Below are 18546 nucleotides of genomic sequence, written 5' to 3' on the forward strand. Positions count from 1 at the left end.
TAACAGAGCAGTCCTGTCAATCCGGGGGTGGAGGGGCGGCTGCTCAGGATTAAAAGGCGCCACACAGGTGACGCACAGAGCAAAGTGAAGACAGTGAGAGGAAGTGTTGGATGCTGAACGACAGCAGCGCATAAGGTAAGTGTCTTTATATCTCTGCCAGGGGTTTTAGTGACACGACATTTCCGTGTCAGCGCTGCAAACCTTCGCTAACTTCATGATCAATTCCCTTTTAGTGCAGCGGATAAACACCGTCCACTCCCCCCATGTGTAATCTGTCCTTTCTCTCTTGTACTGTACTGTGAACAAGCGCTACCGGGGAGAGTGAAATACACACGGTTCCGCTTTCGGAGTTGTGATCGGGCTGTTCATTTCCGCTATGGGATAGACCAATATGTCAGAGATACCTGGACAGTAACTAAAGTCAATCCTGTGGCTGGGGGAAAACTACAGAATGATCCACTCTGGGTGGAGCTCTCAAGCGTTGTATCCGAGCCAACACGAGGGTATAATACAGAAACCCAGACGAACGTAAAAAGGTCAGATTGCTCGATTAAGAAATAGGGAAGATATGCAAGAACAGGAAGGTTAATTTAATGGAAGACGTCAATCAACCAAATAGAAATACCTGAGTTCTTTCCATTCAGAGTTGGTAAATGTGCGAGCCTTGAATTGGTATTCGCACAGGATCCAGACCAGTTATAGCACACCTGGGGGCCATCACCTATAGTGGGTAAAGTTTGACATGAACTAGGAGTGAGATATATCCAAGACCAGCAGCTTGGTGTATAACTTTACGAAGGATCAATTCAATGAAATAAGGGGAAAATTACTGCCTATGGAATGGTGGAGAATGTTCAACAACATTTCAGTGGAGGACAACTGGAATACCTTTAAAGGTGTAATGCTGAAAGTGCAGGATCAAGACACACTGATCCTAAAGCTCAGGCTGAACAAACCTGTCCCAACATTGATTAACAAACAAACAGTAAGAGGACAGTCAGGGAAGAGGTATAAAACATGTAAGCAGAACCATAACGGAGGATTGTCAATATTGTGTGATTACTTCCTGCAAGTATTCCCATGGGAGGGTCTGAGAAACATGCGCACTCCAGAGTGAAGCAAAGTAACACTAACGACTCTTTGATATGAATGAGATGAAGTCCTAGACAAGCTGAAAAGGCTCCCAATGAATAACTCACTGGGGTCTATGGTATATCCCCAAAGTGCTGAAAGAGCCTGAGGAGGAGATATGAGGCACCGGCCACCATTATAAGTGATTTGCTGGACACTGGGGAGACACCAGTAGATTGAAAGCAGGTCAGTGTGGTGCCCATGTTCAGAAAAGGGGATAAAACGGACACAGGCAACTACAATCTTTATTCAGTGTAAAATACTGGAATCAAATCAGCAGGAATCAATATCTGGAGCATCTGTCTCACATTATCCGAGAGAACAGTAGGCTCCGGATTCAGAAGGGGACGATCCCACCTCAAAAAACCTATTTGTCCTCTTTGAGGATGAACCATCTCAATTGCACTTTGTAAAGTATTATGCTATGCTGTACTTAGACTTCCAAAAGGCACCTCATAAAGTCCCTCATGTAAAGTTTGTAAATCAAACTCAATGCTGTGGGAATTCATTATAAATCCTAGAAATGGATAATAAACAGGTTGATGAGTCGAAACAGCTGGAATATAATTCAAAAGCAGAGAAGTCATGTTAAATGTATATATAACCTGGGTTAAACCAAACTTGATGTGTTTTGCACAGTTCTCGTATCCACATATATTTTTTTAAGTATAGAAAAACAGTGGAGACGGTGGGAAAAAGATTTACAAGAATGATACCAGAACTGAGTGTGCACAACTATCTGGAAAGACTGGGGCTCCTTTGTCTAGAAAATAGGAAACTGAGGGGTGACCTGACAGAAGTCTTTCAAATTATGAAGCAGTTTTATATGGTAAATGTACTGAAGATGTTTCCACTTGCGGGGAGTATAAAACTAACAGACATAATTATAAAATAGTCACTAATAAGGAATTCAGGCGTAACTTGTTTATTCAGAGTGTGGTGAGAATGTGGAACATGCTACCACAGGGAGTGGTTGAGGTGAATAGCATTCAAGGGGAAGCTTGATAATTAAATGTAAGATAAATAAGAACATAAGAACATAAGAATTAGGAACAGGAGTAGGCCATCGAGCCCCTCGAGCCTGCTCCGCCATTCAAAAAGATCATGGCTGATCTGGCCGTGGACTCAGCTCCACTTACCCGCCCGCTCCCCATAACCCTTAATTCCCTTATTAGTTAAAAATCTATCTATCTGTGACTTGAATACATTCAATGAGCTAGTCTCAACTGCTTCCTTGGGCAGAGAATTCCACAGATTCACAACCCTCTGGGAGAAGAAATTCCTTCTCAACTCGGTTTTAAATTGGCTCCCCCGTATTTTGAGGCTGTGCCCCCTAGTTCTAGTCTCCCCGACCAGTGGAAACAACCTCTCTGCCTCTATCTTGTCTATCCCTTTCATTATTTTAAATGTTTCTATAAGATCACCCCTCATCCTTCTGAACTCCAACGAGTAAAGACCCAGTCTACTCAATCTATCATCAGAAGGTAACCCCCTCATCTCCGGAATCAACCTAGTGAATCGTCTCTGTACCCCCTCCAAAGCCAGTATATCCTTCCTTAAGTAAGGCGACCAAAACTGCACGCAGTACTCCAGATGCGGCCTCACCAATACCCTATACAGTTGCAGAAGGACCTCCCTGCTTTTGTATTCCATCCCTCTCGCAATGAAGGCCAACATTCCATTCGCCTTCCTGATTACCTGCTGCACCTGCAAACTAACTTTTTGGGATTCACGCACAAGGACCCCCAGGTCCCTCTGCACCGCAGCATGTTGTAATTTCTGCCCATTCAAATAGTATTCCCTTTTTTTGTTTTTTTTCCCAAGGTGGATGACCTCACACTTTCCGACATTGTATTCCATCTGCCAAACCTTAGCCCATTCGCTTAACCTATCTAAATCTCTTTGCAGCCTCTCTGTGTCCTCTACACAACCCGCTTTCCCACTAATCTTTGTGTCATCTGCAAATTTTGTTACACTACACTCTGTCCCCTCTTCCAGGTCATCTATGTATATTGTAAACAATTGTGGTCCCAGCACCGATCCCTGTGGCACACCACTAACCACCGATTTCCAACCCGAAAAGGACCCATTTATCCCGACTCTCTGCTTTCTGTTCGCCAGCCAATTCTCTATCCATGCTAATACATTTCCACTGACCCCGCGTACCTTTATCTTCTGCAGTAACCTCTTGTGTGGCACCTTATCGAATGCCTTTTGAAAATCTAAATACACCACATCCATCGGTACACCTCTATCCACCATGCTCGTTATATCCTCAAAGAATTCCAGTAAATTAGTTAAACATGATTTCCCCTTCATGAATCCATGCTGCGTCTGCTTGATTGCACTATTCCTATCTAGATGTCCCACTATTTCTTCCTTAATGATAGTTTCAAGCATTTTCCCCACTACAGATGTTAAACTAACCGGCCTATAGTTACCTGCCTTTTGTCTGCCCCCTTTTTTAAACAGATGCGTTACATTAGCTGCTTTCCAATCCGCTGGTACCTCCCCAGAGTCCAGAGAATTTTGGTAGATTATAACGAATGCATCTGCTATAACTTCCGCCATCTCTTTTCATACCCTGGGCTGCATTTCATCAGGACCAGGGGACTTGTCTACCTTGAGTCCCATTAGTCTGTCCAGCACTACCCCCCCTAGTGATAGTGATTGTCTCCAGGTCCTCCCTTCCCACATTCCTGTGACCAGCAATTTCTGGCATGGTTTCTGTGTCTTCCACTGTGAAGACCGAAGCAAAATAATTGTTTAGGGTCTCAGCCATTTCCACATTTCCCATTATTAAATCCCCCTTCTCATCTTCTAAGGGACCAACATTTACTTTAGTCACTCTTTTCCGTTTTATATATCTGTAAAAGCTTTTACTATCCGTTTTTATGTTTTGCGCAAGTTTACCTTCGTAATCTATCTTTCCTTTCTTTATTGCTTTCTTAGTCATTCTTTGTTGTCGTTTAAAGTTTTCCCAATCTTCTATTTTCCCACTAACCTTGGCCACCTTATACGCATTGGTTTTTAATTTGATGCTCTCCTTAATTTCCCTGGTTATCCACGGCTGGTTATCCCTTCTCTTACCGCCCTTCTTTTTCATTGGAATATATTTTTGTTGAGCACTATGAAAGAGCTCCTTAAAAGTCCTCCACTGTTCCTCAATTGTGCCACCGTTTAGTCTGTGTTTCCAGTCTACTTTAGCCAACTCTGCCCTCATCCCACTGTAGTCCCCTTTGTTTAAGCATAGTATGCTCGTTTGAGACACTACTTCCTCACCCTCAATCTGTGTTACTAATTCAACCACACTGTGATCACTCATTCCGAGAGGATCTTTTACTAGGAGATCGTTTATTATTCCTGTCTCATTAAACAGGACCAGATCTAAGATAGCTTGCTCCCTTGTAGGTTCTGTAACATACTGTTCTAAGAAACAATCCCGTATGCATTCTATGAATTCCTCCTCCAGGCTACCCCGTGCGATTTGATTTGACCAATCGATATGTAGGTTAAAATCCCCCATAATTACTGCCGTTTCTTTTTCACATGCCTCCATTATTTCCTTGATTATTGCCCGCCCCACCGTGAAGTTATTATTTGGGGGCCTATAAACCAAGCCCACCAGTGACTTTTCCCCCTTACTATCTCTAATCTCCACCCACAATGATTCAACATTGTGTTCATTAGAGCCAATATCGTCTCTCACAACTGCCCTGATATCATCCTTTATTAACAGAGCTACCCCACCTCCTTTCCCTTCTTGTCTATCTTTCCGAATCGTCAGATACCCCTGTCCCAGTCTTGGCCACCCTGCAACCACGTTTCTGTAATGGCCACCAAATCATACCCATTTGTAATGATTTGTGCCGTCAACTCATTTACTTTATTTCGAATGCTGCGTGCGTTTAGGTAGAGTGTTTTAATACTAGTTTTTAATCCATGATTTTTAGTTTTGACCCCTCCTGCAGCCCCTTTACATTCAGTGGCCCTTTTTGTTTTTTGCCTTGGGTTTCTCTGCCCTCCACTTTTACTCATCTCCTTTCTGTCTTTTGCTTTTGTCTCCTTTTTGTTTCCCTCTGTCTCCCTGCATTGGTTCCCATCCCCCTGCCACATTAGTTTAACTCCTCCCCAACAGCACTAGCATATATAAACAAATAGAAGGATATATTGACGGGGTGAGATGAAGTAGGGTAGGATGAGACTCATGTGGAGCATAGACCAGTTGGTCTGAATGTCCTGTTTCTATGCTGTAAAATTCTATGCAACACTGGTACCTCATGAATGGCACTGAAATAGCTAAGACTGATGTAAAAAGAGACCGAGATATCTTGGTAGACTCAATACTAAACATATATAAGTAATCAACAGAGCTACTAGAATGTAGAACTACATCACCAAAACAGTTGAATATAAATCAGAGGAAGTCAATGATCAAACCATAACTGCTCTGGTTAGATCACATTTCAAGTATTATGTTCAATTCTGGTCACCAAGATACAATTGAGAGCTTCTAGTGCTGGAGGCAGCAGAGAGAAGATCAATGAGACTGATCCTTGGTTGCTGTGGTCTGAGATATGAAAAAAGACCAGTCTGGAAAGGAGGAGTCTGAGAGGTAATATTACAGAGTCAAAAGAAATAGTAAATGTTGTGGAAAAGGTAAATGTGGGAGTAAAACAAGGAGACAAAGGTTCCAACTCGTAAAAGATAACTTTAGGACTGATATCAGGACGTTCTTTTTAACATAGTGAGCAACACTTGGTTTAGATTTCCAGATGGAGTCGTACAGGTGAAAACCCAGGTTGCATTTAAGAAAGAATTCTATAATGAAATGGGAGGATTGTAGAGCACCTGTGGATGGATGAACTAATGTGGGTCAAATGGTCTTCTCATCCGGAATTATCTTGTGATCTGTCAATACATCTATCCCTATAATAGTTTGTGCACAAGGACAAATATTTGAAAGTAGTGATGGAAAGCTCATTTAAACTATCAGTGTATGTTGAGGAATATATATTTGCCTTTGTAGTTTGTTCTATGAACGCAAGGCAAAATGGCTGCTGCAAGCATTATGGGTAGGATAAAATGCAGGATAAAATGATGCAACATGGGTGAAGACAGTTAGCCTAAGAAAGTGATGCACACTTCTGCACGTAGCCTTTAGAACCCCGAGGGCTAGATTTTACACTTTTGTGCAGATCGACCAAAAATGAGTGTTATTTCTGGCATGGGTCGTAATAATGGGTTTTCAGGTCGCCGCTTGTCGCCCATTTTCAAAGCCCTTAGTCTCCATTTTAAAAATTGGACGTTATCGCGAGCGATCTGAAATGGGCGTTAGCGTTAAATTTCTCTGACCTTCTGCTGTAAAGTGTCACCGTCCTTAGCAACGGCATGGCAACGCTCATTTCCCGTGATTCAGGAGGTCAGGGGTCATCCTTACATACGCAGAAGAGGAGACAGAGAGAGAGGGAGCAGAGAGGGACTGAAACGGTGAGTGGGTGTGGTGTGTGCTTGTTTAGCTGTTGTGGGATCCACAAGGGAGATTCACCAGCAGCAAAAAGCCAACTAAGTACCAGGAACATAGCTGGCACTGAGTTTTTGTCCAACAAATAACACATAACATGGAAGGGATGGAGGAGGCCCTGGAGCTGTTAACCAGGAACGCTGGTGGCAGAGGGCTCCCAGTGATCCCAGAGCGCGGCACTGCACCCCAAGATGCTGCACCCCCATTGCCATGAGAGCCAGGAGCAACATCTTGCTTCTAGCTAGGAGCACATTCCCACCTTGGGACCATCCTCTCATGTATGTGTCGAAGCAGCGGTTCGGCCGTCACCCCCCTCGCCCCAATGAAGCAGCGTCTGAGGAGCTCCTCGGCCAGGCAGCTTGGAGGCAGGAGGGGAAGGGATAGAGGTGGGGAGAGAAGCAGCAGGGGCAGGGTGGGGGGGAAGGAAAGTGAGGTGCATGGCCGCAGGTGTTGTCTGGGGCATATTTTTAGGTTGCTGCTGCTATTTTGGGGGGAGGGTCAGTGCAAGGGGCGAGGGGACTACCTTGTTGGTTTGCATTTGTGTTCTATATTGTGGGAAATGGGGACCATTGTAATGATGTAAATGTGACAAATTTGTTGTGGGCTGGGGCGGGGGTGGGGTGGGCTGGTTTTTACAGATATACTTATCATTTCAGACAAATGGTCAGAGTAAATGTTTTTTATTTAACATAACCTTGTTGCGCATTGGCTCAGCTAGCTGCACTGTAGACACACTGGTGATTCCTTAATATGAAAGGGTATAATTACACTTAACTTCAATCAACTTAAACTTTAACTGTCACCAAGGTAATGCACACCATGGATGTATGACCTGCACACCCAGCAGTGTTTCAGCTTTGTAAATACCACCAACGTTATTTCAAGCAAAGCGCTCATTTATGAGCTCCTGACATCAGAGTCTTGCAGCTATGATGCCACCATCTCCCTTATGAGCTGGCATACCTCACTGATAACCACTTTGTGGAAGCGCAGTCTCCTAAGGCAGGTAGTGTTGCACAAGTTGAGGTAAGACTGCTTCACCCTGTACTTGCGGGGGGTGTAACGTCTGATCCTCCTCATCAGTCTGTCATGTCTTGCATTGGCCACATGATGCTGCCGAGTGTACCTTCTGCCATCTCGCGTCTGCAGCATGTGAGTCGTCATCAAGAGAGAGTGAGAAATGGCAGGCACCATTCCAACAGCTATGTGTTTTCCACCGATTGTTCACAAAGAATAATGCCCCTACTAAGACACCTAGTAAATTCCAATCATCCACAGTATGAAAAGATGTTTGTTCAGATGTTCACAACACCTCCAAACACCTCCAGAGTACATCTGAACTTCCCCAAGGTTGAAGCAGAGCAGCCTTTTAAATGATGCGACCTGCGATTTAGAACATGGCGTCCATACCGCTGTGAGTAGTTCCGGTTAGTTCAACTTTTGAGCAGCATTTTTTTCGGTGAGCGATATTATCGGTGAAATGTGTACGAGATGCAGACAGTAGGGATGGGCGATATACTGGGCGTTAGTTTTGGCAAATGTGGTCTTTATGACAAAAAACAGTGGGCGGTCAGTATTATTAAATCTCGGTGTTAATTACGTGCCGAAAGTAATGCTGGGTGATATTCTGTGCGTTGGGATCGCCCATTCTGATGATTGCGCCCCGTAGTATTTTTTTCAGCGGTACGCACATGCGGAAAGTAACACTCGGCGATAAGTGACCGAGAAATGGGCATCAGTTTCCATTTTGTGGCTAAGTGGGCGATATATGGGTATTGCACCTCATTCCACCGTTAAAATTGATGTTAAGTGGGCGGTATGCATGCAAAAATAATGGAAAATCTAGCCCCTAGCCTCAAGATGACATATCTGGAGCACACCAGACAAACGCCCGTTTTACTTAGTTTCCCCTTAACCGCCGAGAAAACCAATGAGAATAATGGTGCAAGACCCATTTTCTCGCCGGGTGATTAGTTTCAATTAGTTTTAACTTAAAAGTGAAAATTTTCACCAGCATTACTTACCAAACATTAGTGGTTTTTCTGGCCGGGCAGTCGGGTGTTGAGGGGCTCTCTGGGAAAGTCTAGCCCTTAAACATTTTAAATGGCTTAATTTACCAGCTGTGCAAGACAGTATTTCAGATTAAATGAGGATAGAGACATGGATAATGGAAGGTGGCTGACTGTCAAGATATTTTTAGACAATGAAACAGAATCTGTTAAGGATGAGGCCTGTATGGTTGTGTAAGTTCAGCAATCTGTTCGATGACCTAGAGTCATAAGCTACCTGCAGAAGTTAAACCCAACAAACTCGGTGTCACAAATTCAGCCATGATCTAATCAAATAATTAATCAGGCTTGAGGGGCTGAATGGCTCCTAGGGCTTCTGTTCCAGGGGCTGCACTAATCTTCCTGACTGGATGAGCTTTATCAATTGCTATCTCGGCTATATCGATCCATATGTGTGAGTGTTGCAGCGTGGAAGAGCAATGAGTAGCAAAAGGCTGCCAATTATTATTAATAACTTTTATTTATATAGAGCCTTTAACATAGTAAAACATCGAAAGGTGCTTCACAGCAGTGTTACAAGACAAAACAGATACATTTGACACCGAGCCACAATAAAATATGGCAGATGACCAAAAGATTGGTTAAAGAGGCAGGTTTTAAGAAGCGTCTTAAAGGAGGAAAGAGAAGTTGAAGGAAGGAATTCCGGAGCTTAGGGCCTTAGCAGCTGAAGGCACGGCTGCCAATGGAGGAGCAATTAAAATCGGGCTGCTCAATAGGGCAGAATTGGAGGAGCGCAGATATATTGGAGGGCAGTAAGGCTGAAGAAATTTAGAAATAGGGAGGGGTGAGGTCATGGGGGGATTTGAAAAGAAGGATGAGAATTTTAAAATCAAGGTGTTGCTTAACTGGGAGCCAATGTGATGGGTGAACAGAACTTGGTGTGAGTTAAGACGTGAGCAGCAGAGTTTTGGAGACTCCAAGTTTACGAAGGGTAGAACGAGGGAGGCCGGCCAGGAGTGTGTTCGAATAGTCAAGTGTAGAAGTAACAAAGGAATGAATGAAGGTTTCAGCAGCAGGTGGGCTTAGGCAGAGGGGCAGTCAGGCGGTGTTACAGAGATGGAAATAGACAGTTTTCGTGATGCAATATATATCAGACAACTTTCTCCAGGGAGCTGTGCTGAGGCCTTACCATTTCCCTTTGTTTTATAATTTTTCCAAATATTGTACATATCTTGGTTTTGCTAGAGATGCCTTGAGACCGAAGTCTTTGTTTCACTGATGTTCATCAATCAACCGAGGTTGTTTCAGCACGTTGGTTAATGAGAAACAATAATATTTGAATCTTAGACATGTAGAGATTAAATAACTTGAGACCAATTCTACAGAGAAGATTGTAAATGTTTCACTGCAGACCAACACTCAGTTTGCGATTCTTCATAAGCCAATTTTTCTGTTCAGTTGCAAACCCTGGTAATTCATTAACTTTCTTGAGAACCTTATTGTACCAAAATCATTTTGGATATTTGTTTTATATTCATTTTTCCTGCAGTTTTAACCAATGGAGGACCTGAGCAAAGCAAATTGCCATTTCACCCTTGACCTATTCAGAAAGCTGGTTGAAAAAAATCAAGCTGGCAACATCTTTTTTTCTCCATTCAGCATCTCCAGTGCGTTGGCCATGGTTTATCTTGGAGCAAAAAATAATACTGCATCTCAAATGGCAAAGGTATGTATAAAATTACTCTGAGTAAAAGATGTAGCTGAATTTTTTTTAACTGTCTTGTGTGTGCATTTTGTTTGATAATATCAGTTTGCCAGAAGCATGGACTTATGGGCTCGACCTTCCACTTCAGATCGCTGGGCTAGTGCCCATATATCGCCCAAAATGGCAGGCTATCGCCCATTTTGATTAAAAAGTGGAAAGTTGGGCCAGAACAGCGCCGGAAAATTGCTGGCCCAACTTTCCTGTCACATCGTTGAGGTGATCGCCCGCATCGCCCAGCGCAACTTTCAGCACATCGCCCACACATCGCCCGGCTTATCGCTCACTGAAAATATCACTGGAGAAAAGCTGCTATTAACTGGCCTTCCTCACAGAACTCAACACTACGGACGCCATTTTGAACATTGGAGGAAGTGAGGAGGCAGCTTACACAAGGGGCTTATCATTTGTGAGTTATTTAAGGGTCGTTTACTGATAGATCCACTCACATTTATATTTATATTTATATGTATATTTATAATTTATATTTTATATTTTCTTTAGTATAAAGGGCATTTATAACAACAGTGATAGTGATAATAGTGATAATGATGGAGCCTGTAGCTTCTCTACCATTATTTGGTAGATTATAACGAATGCATCTGCTATAACTTCCGCCATCTCTTTTCATACCCTGGGATGCATTTCATCAGGACCAGGGGACTTGTCTACCTTGAGTCCCATTAGACTGTCCAACACTACAGCCATACACACTTACAGTGCCTCTGAGCTCCCTCTCACTCTGTCTCCTCTTCTGCACATGTCATCATGACCCTTGACCTCCTGAATCGCGGGAATCGTGCGTTGCCATGCTGTTGTTAAGGGCGGCCACACTTTACGGCAGTAGGTCAAAAAACTTTAACGCTACTGCCCATTTGATATCGCTCGCGGTAGTGCCCATTTTCAAAACTGTAAACTAGGTGTTTTGAGAAAGGGCGATGAGCCGTTGATCTGAAAACCCTTTTTTAACGCCCACGCCGGAAATAATGCCCATTTTTGGGCGATAAGCACAAAAGTGGAGGTTCTAGCCCATAAACTCATTGATAGTTTATATGCATCTAATAGTAATAGGTATCATGTCTCAATATCCTACGTGTAACTAGCAGTAATACTTTAACTCACTGATACTCACCCTGAAACCATCGCCAGAACCCCCCTGCACTGCACCAGGTGAGGTCAGTCTCTCCAGTTGATGCCACTTATAACAGGCCCGATCTCTCTCTCTATCTCCTTGGAATCTGGTTTGGACTCCGGTTCTGTGTGAAGGTGACAATTCTGAACTGCGAACCTCAGTCTGAGCTGATCTGTACTTGGTCTTCACATGTCAAACCCGGTCGGCACAGACCAACCGGAACCAAACCGAGAGATTGCGCAAAGGGCAGTGAGCTGAGTGTTTGGGGCACTTCTCACAGGTCACATTGTCCTAAACTCAGCTCAGTACCAACATTTCTAAACCGCTCCATGTGCTCGGTCTCAATAAATGAGGGATGGGAACCTATGCAGGGAGACAGAGGGAAGTAGAATAGGGGCAGAAGCAAAAGATAGAAAGAAGAAAAGTAAAAGTGAAGTGCAGAGAAACCCAAGGCAAAAATCAAAAAGGGCCACATTACAGCAAAATTCTAAAGGGGCAAAGTGTGTTAAAAAGACAAGTCTGAAGGCTCTGTGCCTCAATGCGAGGAGTATTCGTAATAAAATGGATGAATTAACTGCTCAGGCAGCAATTAATGAATATGATATAATTGGCATCATGGAGACATGGCTCCAGGGTAACCAAGGCTGGGAACTCAACATCCAGGGGTATTCAACATTCAAGAAGGATAGACAGAAAGGAAAAGTAAGTGGGGTAGCATTGCTGATTAAAGAGCAAATTAACACAATAGAAAGGAAGGACATTAGCTTGGATGATGTGGAATCTGTATGGGTGGAGCTGCTGAATACCAAAGGGCAGAAAACGCTAGTGGGAGTTGTGTACAGACCACCAAACAGTAGTAGTGTGGTTGGGGACAGCATCAAACAAGAAATTAGACATGCGTGCAATAAAGGTACAGCAGTTTACATGGGTGACTTTAATCTACATATAGATTGGGCTAATCTAACTGTTGCAATACGGTGGAGGAGGATTTCCTGGAGTGTATGAGGGATGGTTTTCAAGACCAATATGTCGAGGAGCCAACTAGAGGGCTGGCCATCCTAGACTGGGTGATGTGTAATGAGAAAGGACCAATTAGCAATCTTGTTGTGGGGTGCCGCAGGGCTCAGTGCTGGAACCCCAGCTCTTTACAATACACATCAATGATTTAGATGAAGGAATTGAGTGTAATATCTCTAAGTTTGCAGATGACACTAAGCTGGGTGGTGGTATGAGCTGTGAGGAGGATGCTAAGAGTCTGCAGGCTGACTTGGACAGGTTAGGTGAGTGGGCAAATGCATGGCAGATGCAGTATAATGTGGATAAATGTGAGGTTATCCACTTTGGGGGAAAAACACGAAGGCAGAATTTTATCTGAATGGCGGCAGATTAGGAAAAGTGGAGGTGCAACGAGACCTGGGTTTCATGGTACATCAGCCATTGAAAGTTGGCATGCAGGTACAGCAGGCGGTGAAGAAGGCAAATGGTATGTTGGCCGTCATAGCTAGGGGATTTGAGTATAGGAGCAGGGAGGTCTTACTGCAGCTATACAGGGCCTTGGTGAGGCCTCACCTGGACTCCCTTTCTTTCTGAGCCCCCATTCCCCCTCTCCCCTCTCCCCTCTCCCCCATTCCCCAGTCTCCCTCTCCCCCATTCCCCAGTTTCCCTCTCCCCCATTTCCCAGTCTCTCTCCCCCCGAGCCCCCATTCCCCACTCTCCCTCTCCCCAAACCCCCATTCCCCAGTCTCCCTCTCCTCCATTCCCAGTCTCCCTCTCCCCGAGCCCCCATTCCCCAGTTTCCCTCTCCCCCATTCCTAGTCTCCCTCTCTCCAAACCCCCATTCCCCACTCTCCCTCTCCCCGAGCCCCCATTCCCCACTCTCCCTCTCCCCGAGCCCCCATTCCTCAGTCTCCGTCTCCCCGAGCCCCCATTCCACAGTCTCCCTCTCCCCCATTCCCAGTCTCCCACTCTCTCACGCCCCCATTCCTCAGTCTCCGTCTCCCCGAGCCCCCATTCCCCAGTCTCCCTCTCCCCCATTCCTCAGTCTCCGTCTCCCCGAGCCCCCATTCCTCAGTCTCCGTCTGCCCGAGCCCCCATTCCCCACTCTCCCTCTCCCTGAGCCCCCATTTCCCACTCTCCCTCTCCCCGAGCCCCCATTCCTCAGTCTCCCTCTCCCGGAGCCCCCATTCACCAGTCTCCCTCCCCCTGAGCCCCCATTCCTCAGTCTCCCTCTCCCCAAACCTCCACGTGGTCGCTGCTCTCGGCTGCGGTGATCAAGTGACATCACCGAGCCAGAGGTTCCACTGAGCAACAGCCGGTGAGGTCACGGAGCGGGGGAGGGGAAGGGAGGAACTAACCACTGGATGGCTAATCTCAGACTTGGTCAGTTTCACTTTCCAGTTTCACTTTCAGGAACCAATTCCTCAAAATCAGGTGATCCCAGTGGCTATAAAAATATTCAGGAAGACAAACATTGCACAGTGTTTCGGCTGATCTGCTGACTGAAGTACAAGTGAAATCCAGATCACCATCATGAGGTCAGTAATCACTTTGCTTTACACAACATTATTAGATGTACTGACATTTTAAGGAAATAACAGTGACATTGACCACGATATTAACGCAGAGACGGGATCAGAGTGCGGGTGAGGGAGGGGCGATGGCGGGCGACCAAAGCACAACATCGTGGAACGTGTGCAAATATCCTATTCAATGGGGATTCCTCTTTATCATTTTACTTCCGGCTTTCGTGTCCCTAATGCACGTGAGCGGGCGTGACACTGACCTGCATGATGCGATTTCACCTCGACCACTGACAGGGCCAGTTCACAGAGGCAGTGGAGGAGGAGGTTTGCAGTTAGCTACATTGGGCTGGAAGGAGTGCAGGCAGAGTTATGGAAGGAAGGAGGACAAAGACTGCACCCAGGTTTAATCAGGCGTCCCTGGATGTCATTGGAATCCTCATCTGATGAGGTGTGCTGAGCGGCTTGTTCCTCTTCACCTTTAGTTCTCGCTGCTGTGCTGTGTTGTGCAGAATGCAGCTCACCACGATTATGCTGGAGACCCTCATTGGTGAGTACTGAAGGGCGCCTCCAGACCTGTCCAGATACCTGAAGCGCAACTTGAGCATAGCAATGGCTTGCTCAATAACACATCAGGTTGACAAATGGCTCCTGATGTAACGCTCCTCAGAGATATCATCAGGCAGGTTTGAGGGGGATATCCTTTGTCACCTCGCCCTTAAGGCTGGTTCCAGGTCTGAACATGTTGAGGATTCTGGGCTGCCGCAGCATGATAGCACCTCCCAGGGAATCTGGCGCAGACCTGCATGAACCTTTTTTTGTGGTTACATACCTGCTAAACATTGATGTAATGGAATCCCTTGCGGTTGACAAATACTCCTGGTTAATCTGTGGGGTGCTCGGATTGCCACGTGTGTGCAGTCGATGCCAGCCTGCCCCTGTGGGAAGCCAGCCAAAGATGTGAATCCGAGTGCCCGCTGATTCTGGCTATTGTCATCACAGGGGAAGTTTATATGCCTCCAGCACTGACAAACAACCCATCAATCACCTGCCTGATGCATTTACTTGCAGCCGACTGCGAGATCCCATGCATGTTGGGTTAGGGCTACGTTTCACGTATTTGACTGTTTGACTTCTCCGTGACCCTCTCCCAGGTGTGAGGGGTTAATATCAAAGCCATTGATTTCAAACCCACTGAAATGAGTGGAGCTGGACCTATCTGTTTATAGCTGAAACATGTTTACAGCAAGGCAGCTGCCTCAGGGCAAACTCCTTCCTAAACCTGCCTCCCTGTGACTGCTGCAATGAAAATAGAACATTTCTCACAGCAGGAGACTGGTGACGGTGGAATTACTCTCTCTCTGTCTCTCTCCACTCCCTGTATTCCCTCCCTCTCTGTGAGAGCTGGGACTGGTGCATGCAATAGGTTCCAGAGGGTGGCAGTGTAGGGTTATTAGTTGCATGCATTGCTACTGTACAAATAGATTGTGCATTTTATAAAAGACACAATCAGCAATCTCGAAGTGTGTTGCTAATGGTTACTCAAAGGATGTGCTGTTTTATAACAATAAACATGTATCATTGTCAGTGTGCCGCTGGTTTATGAAAACAGAATCAGTCAACTTTCATGTGAGTGCTCGGGGGAAGGGTTTGGGATCTGTCCCTGGGTCTGTGAGCACTCGGGGAAAGGGTTTGGGATCTGTCGCTGAATCTGAGAGCACTCGGGAAGGGTTTGGGATCTGTCCCTGGGTCTATGAGCACTCAGGGGAAGGGTTTGGACCTGCCCCAAGTTAATGTTGTCTGCTCTCTGCAGTAACAGAAAATGTGTCCAAGCAATGTCCAGAACTTTAAGTTTTTGCTGTCGATATTTTCGCTGAATCTTACACTAAGTTATGTGGCACAGTAAATAATACAGATGGGATTAGACAGTTGCAAAGGCACATTGATAAATGAAATGATTACGAAAAACTAGCAGATGGAGTTCAGTGTGGGGAAATGTGTGCTCATCCACTTTGGAGCCAAGAAATATCGGAATATTTTCCAAATGTGACAAGCCTGGAACTGCGGAGGAGCAAAGAGATTTAGGGGACCATGTACAGAAATCATTAAATCTAGTGAACAGGTACAGTAAATAATGAAAGGGGTGAATGGATTGTTTGCCTTGATCTCAATGGGGCTGGAATACAAAGGGTAGGCGTTATGTTAATGTTGTATAAAGCTCTGGTTAAACTACATCTGGAGTAATGCATTGAGTTCTGGGCACCTCACCTCAGAAAGGATATATTGCTCCTGCGGCGGGTGCAGTGCAGATTCATTAGAATTTTACCAGGGCTAAAATGGTTATATCATGAGGACAGCTCACATAGACTCGGCTTGTATTCCCCCAGATATAGAAGATTAAGGGGTGACCTAATTAAGGTGTTTAAGATGATTGAAGCATTTGATTGGGTAGGTAGAGTAAAACAATTTCCTCTGATGGGGGAGACCAGAACAAGGGGGCATCAGCTTGAAGTTAGAACTCAGCCAGTCAGGGGTGATGTCAGACAACACTTCTTCACACAAAGGGTAGTGGAAATCTGGAACTCTCTCCCCCAATAAGTTGTTGCGGTTAGGCCAATTAAATATGTCAAAACTGTGATGATAGAATTTTGTTAGGCAAGGGTATTAAGAGTTACAGAACCAGGGTGGGTAGATGGAGTTGTGATACAGATCAGCCATGATAAAGTGAATGGTGGAACATGTTCCTATGTTCCGACCTATGTTCATATTAAGGGATAATCGTGGATTTCTGCTGACACTCATGAGCCAATTGTTCATTTTATGTTGCCTCCAGGACCCTTACGGGATTTCTAGAGGTTTCCCCCAAACTGAGCGAAACCAGGCAGTCAGGCTGCAGGGAGGTGTTCTGTGCCCACGTGCACTGACCTGCACATCTGTTCTGCTATTGTGACTTTACCAGCATTGCTACATTGATTATATATGAGCTATAAATGTAAGTTAGATACACATAGCGGATGCATTGACAGTCATTTTCCAACATTCCACAGATTCTGGATCAGTTCCTATGGAGTGGAGGGTAGCCAATGTAACCCCACTTTTTAAAAAAGGAGGGAGAGAGAAAACAGGGAATTATAGACTGGTCAGCCTGACCTCAGTAGTGGGTAAAATGATGGAATCAATTATTAAGGATGTCATAGCAGCGCATTTGGAAAGAGGTGACATGATAGGTCCAAGTCAGCATGGATTTGTGAAAGGGAAATCATGCTTGACAAATCTTCTGGAATTTTTTGAGGTTGTTTCCAGTAGAGTGGACAAAGGAGAACCACTTGATGTGGTGTATTTGGACTTCCAGAAGGCTTTCGACAAGGTTCCACACAAGAGATTAATGTGCAAAGTTAAAGCACATGGGATTGGGGGTAGTGTGGACGTGGATTGAGAACTGGTTGTCAGACAGGAAGCAAAGAGTAGGAGTAAATGGGTACTTTTCAGAATGGCAGGCAGTGACTAATGGGGTACCGCAAGGTTCTGTGCTGGTGCCCCAGTTGTTTACATTGTACATTAATGATTTAGACGAGGGGATTAAATGTAGTATCTCCAAATTTGTGGATGACACTAAGTTGGATGGCAGTGTGAGCGCGAGGCGAATGCTATGAGGCTGCAGAGTGACTTGGATAGGTTAGGTGAGTGGGCAAATGCATGGCAGATGAAGTATAATGTGGATAAATGTGAGGTTGTCCACTTTGGTGGTAAAAACAGAGAGACAGACTATTATTTGAATGGTTACAGATTAGGAAAAGGGGAGGTCCAATGAGACCTGGGTGTCATGGTACATCAGTCATTGAAGGTTGGCATGCAGGTACATCAGGCGGTTAAGAAAGCAAATGGCATGTTGGCCTTCATAGCGAGGGGATTTGAGTACAGGGGCAGAGAGGTGTTACTACAGTTGTACAGGGCCTTGGTGAGGCCAGACCTGGAGTGTTGTGTACAGTTTTGGTCTCCTAACTTGAGGAAGGACATTCTTGCTATTGAGGGAGTGCAGCGAAGGTTCACCAGACTGATTCCCGGGAAGGCGGGACTGACATATCAAGAAAGACTGCATCAACTGGGCTTGTATTCACTGGAGTTCAGAAAAATGAGAGGGGATCTCATAGAAACGTTTAAAATTCTGACGGATTTCGACAGGTTAGATGCAGGAAGAATGTTCCCAATGTTGGGGAAGTCCAGAACAGGGGTCACAGTCTAAGGATAAGCGGTAAGCCATTTAGGACCGAGATGAGGAGAAACTTCTTCACCCAGAGAGTGGTGAACCTGTGGAATTCTCTACCACAGAAAGTTGTTGAGGCCAATTCACTAAATATATTCAAAAAGGAGTTAGATGTAGTCCTTACTACTAGGGGGATCAAGGGGTATGGCAAGAAAGCAGGGATGGGGTACTGAAGTTGCATGTTTAGCCATGAACTCATTGAATG

General features: G+C 45.1%; 1 protein-coding gene across 3 annotated transcripts in view; it reads left to right on the forward strand.

Annotated features, from left to right (window-relative positions):
- The window catches only part of LOC139264263 (interferon-induced protein with tetratricopeptide repeats 5-like), a 20810-nt gene continuing 2264 nt past the window's right edge, over nt 1-18546 (forward strand). Inside the window, exons 1-3 of one of the 3 annotated variants that reach the window (XM_070880440.1) lie at nt 1-135; nt 10214-10390; nt 13968-14092. In XM_070880440.1, coding sequence (XP_070736541.1) covers nt 14088-14092 — 5 coding nt within the window. In that variant the 5' untranslated portion in view covers nt 1-135; nt 10214-10390; nt 13968-14087. Of the gene's footprint in view, nt 136-471; nt 537-10213; nt 10391-13955; nt 14093-18546 lie in introns of those variants that run through there. The other 2 variants (XM_070880442.1, XM_070880443.1) reach the window with 2 other exon arrangements.

The sequence above is a fragment of the Pristiophorus japonicus genome, chromosome 5, assembly GCF_044704955.1.
Source record: "Pristiophorus japonicus isolate sPriJap1 chromosome 5, sPriJap1.hap1, whole genome shotgun sequence".
Taxonomy (NCBI): domain Eukaryota; kingdom Metazoa; phylum Chordata; class Chondrichthyes; family Pristiophoridae; genus Pristiophorus; species Pristiophorus japonicus.